Source organism: Rhincodon typus, chromosome 36 (genome assembly GCF_021869965.1).
Source record: "Rhincodon typus isolate 14 chromosome 36, sRhiTyp1.1, whole genome shotgun sequence".
Classification (NCBI taxonomy): domain Eukaryota; kingdom Metazoa; phylum Chordata; class Chondrichthyes; order Orectolobiformes; family Rhincodontidae; genus Rhincodon; species Rhincodon typus.
In genome coordinates, this window is record NC_063367.1 from 20,923,725 (window position 1) to 20,926,245 (window position 2,521).

Consider the following 2,521-nt stretch of genomic DNA (forward strand, 5'->3'; position numbering starts at 1 on the left):
AAAGTTGCTTTGGAACGCGTTACAACCAACTCATCAGGCAGCACATTTAAGGTTTTCATAAAGCATTCATTAATGTTCTTGATACTTTTGCATTGTAATTTCTACTTATCTTGGGATGCAATTGAATTGTAAATCAGTATCTTGGGTTTGATTTGTCAATGTGAAGGCTCACACCGTAATGTTCCCTGCACAGCGAGGTCACAATCCTTCAGGAGCAGCCCATGCCATAAGAATGAAACAAGAAAATTATAAATAAATTCACGAACTCAGTTTTTATCATATTTGACAATACAACAGGAAAGGAAAACAATACATGATTACAGAGTTGTAAACTCTTCAGAAAGTATATTTGTTTTTCTTTAAAAAAAAAAGATTTAAATTACTTGTGAACAGTATTCTTGGCAAGGTAAACAATACGTCAAAGGGTGGGGTTTAGAACCTGAAACCAGCGCTGGTATGATTCACTGTGAGAGAGCTGTGATGCTTGGTGTAAAGCACAAAGTGCATGTGGCTACAATGTCCCTGCCTCCCCAGGATTACGTGGTCTTCCTTTTCTTGGCTGATGGCCTCTCAAAGACGTCGCGCACACCAGCTGCCCGCTGTTTGAAGAACTTGCTATTCTGAGCAGATTCCTGGGCCCATGCCGAGTCAAACGAGGTGGTGTCTTGGTCAACCAGGTGAGTGTATTTGGTCCGTCCCGAACGACCAAAGTTTTTGACCTGGTGAAGGAAGTGTAAAAACTCAAATGCAGTTTAAATAGCAATGAAGCAAATTTCACAACGCAGTCCTGGAAAAGTGCAGTCTATCAGCCATAAGATCACACAGAGGCCAGTAAGCTGGCCCTTTGAAAAAGGCCCTACATGATTAGTTGTACCTCCCCACTGGCATTTGCTCTATATCCTGCAGAATTTTTCCCTTTTACAGATTTGTTAAATCTCATTTTGGAAGCTAGTATTCAATCCTCACTGTCCATTAAAGCAGTATACACCACATCATTAAAACTGACAAATTTCAATTTGAAAACTTTTCAGTTACTCCCTTGGTAACTGAAAGTTCTAAAATCCAAATTAAAGGCTTGAAACAAGATAACAACTAAACAAATAGAAAAGGTGGATTGAAGTTTTTGTTGTCCTTCCTCAGTTCTGATTCCAGCATTCTCCACTTTGTCTTTTCGTATGACTTTCTCACATGTGGACATATGGCCAAGTTAATCATTCTTTACAGAGTTACCAACTAGCACGAGTCATACAGGAAGCAACTGCAATTTCTCATTTCCCATCTTTCACAACTGATGGTTATGGTGCCAGGAAAACGCACAACAGAGACATTTGAAAAAGAGCCGTTTTAAAGTTTCTGGTGGGATCTTCCGTTATATAGTACAGTATTCTGACAAAGACTTCACAAGAAATACAAAAACAGATTCTCTCTTTTGGATACTGACCAATATGCTGTGCATTTTTCCAGATGAAGCGTAGGTCAGTGAGGAAGTGAGTAAGATAGCCAGTGGAGCTTTACTCTTCATGTACTGTATGATCTCAAAGTCCAACGGGTCTCAGCATCTTCCTTGAGTCACCTGACTGCAGGGATACTGTCCTTCTAGCTGACCCCTTTATAGCCCTCTCTCTCGTACCCAGGGCTGCTATTCTTTATGAAGGTCCCGCCTATAATAAACATGCAGTCTTCTAACCTGCTCAGAAGCAGCTCCTTATCAAACGGGAGTAGTGCATGAGGCACACACATGTTGGCACCAGCAGCAGCTATACAACATCAAGTAATCGAGATGCACAGTACTGTACCTGCATGACTTTGGGCAAGATGGTCTTATTGAAATGATCCTCCAGTGTCGGGGAACTAAAGTCCCGTTTGTAAAGATCCTCCTCTTCATCCTGTTAGACATTAAAAAAGAACATCAATTCATTTGACATTCTAATGGGAATTTTACACCAAATAAGTGATGTATATTCTCAATATAGACCAGATGTGGCTACAATAAAACAAAACACAAAAATTTCTTCTGTGGTCCAGTTTATCCAAAATAATCAGTGCTGGCTTGAAGACGTAACAACAGTGAGTGCCATGACTGCCTCCTAAACATGCTGTCTCTCACGAGGGCCTGGTGCCACATGCAGCAGCAACCTCTTTCGGACTTGACTGAATGGCTATTAATCTTGGCCGAGAGCAATCAGAATATTTGCAAACTGAAGTGTTGGAGCCCAATCCTGTTGTAAACGTTTCCCAGTGTAATTCACTGGATAATGACTAGGAGTATGAGCACAGGCTAAAGTACCGGTGACTAGAAACACAAGGGAATCCTGGACAGCAGAGTCAGTGTTGGGTGAAATTAGCCCCACTTACCATGAAGAAGGCTCCTCTGTGATAGTACTTCTGCAGGAATTTGTACTTTCCTTTGCTGGCCTTATTGGTAATGGCTTTGCTGTTTGCTCTAAGTTCTGCTCGCCTCTCCTCTTCAGTCAGATTATGCATCCGGTCGATCTCAGCTTTCTCCTTCTCCATGCTGCAA

General features: G+C 41.5%; 1 protein-coding gene across 1 annotated transcript; it reads right to left on the minus strand.

Annotated features, from left to right (window-relative positions):
• Positions 1-253: 253 nt before the first annotated feature.
• On the minus strand, positions 254-2,515 carry mfap1 (microfibril associated protein 1). Its single transcript, XM_048617102.1, has 3 exons — positions 2,356-2,515; positions 1,797-1,886; positions 254-719 (listed from the first exon to the last, which is right to left on the minus strand). The coding sequence occupies exons 1-3, from the start codon at positions 2,512-2,514 to the stop codon at positions 537-539; spliced, it is 432 nt and encodes a 143-aa protein (XP_048473059.1). The 5' UTR covers position 2,515; the 3' UTR covers positions 254-536.
• Between the last annotated feature and the right edge of the window lie 6 nt (positions 2,516-2,521).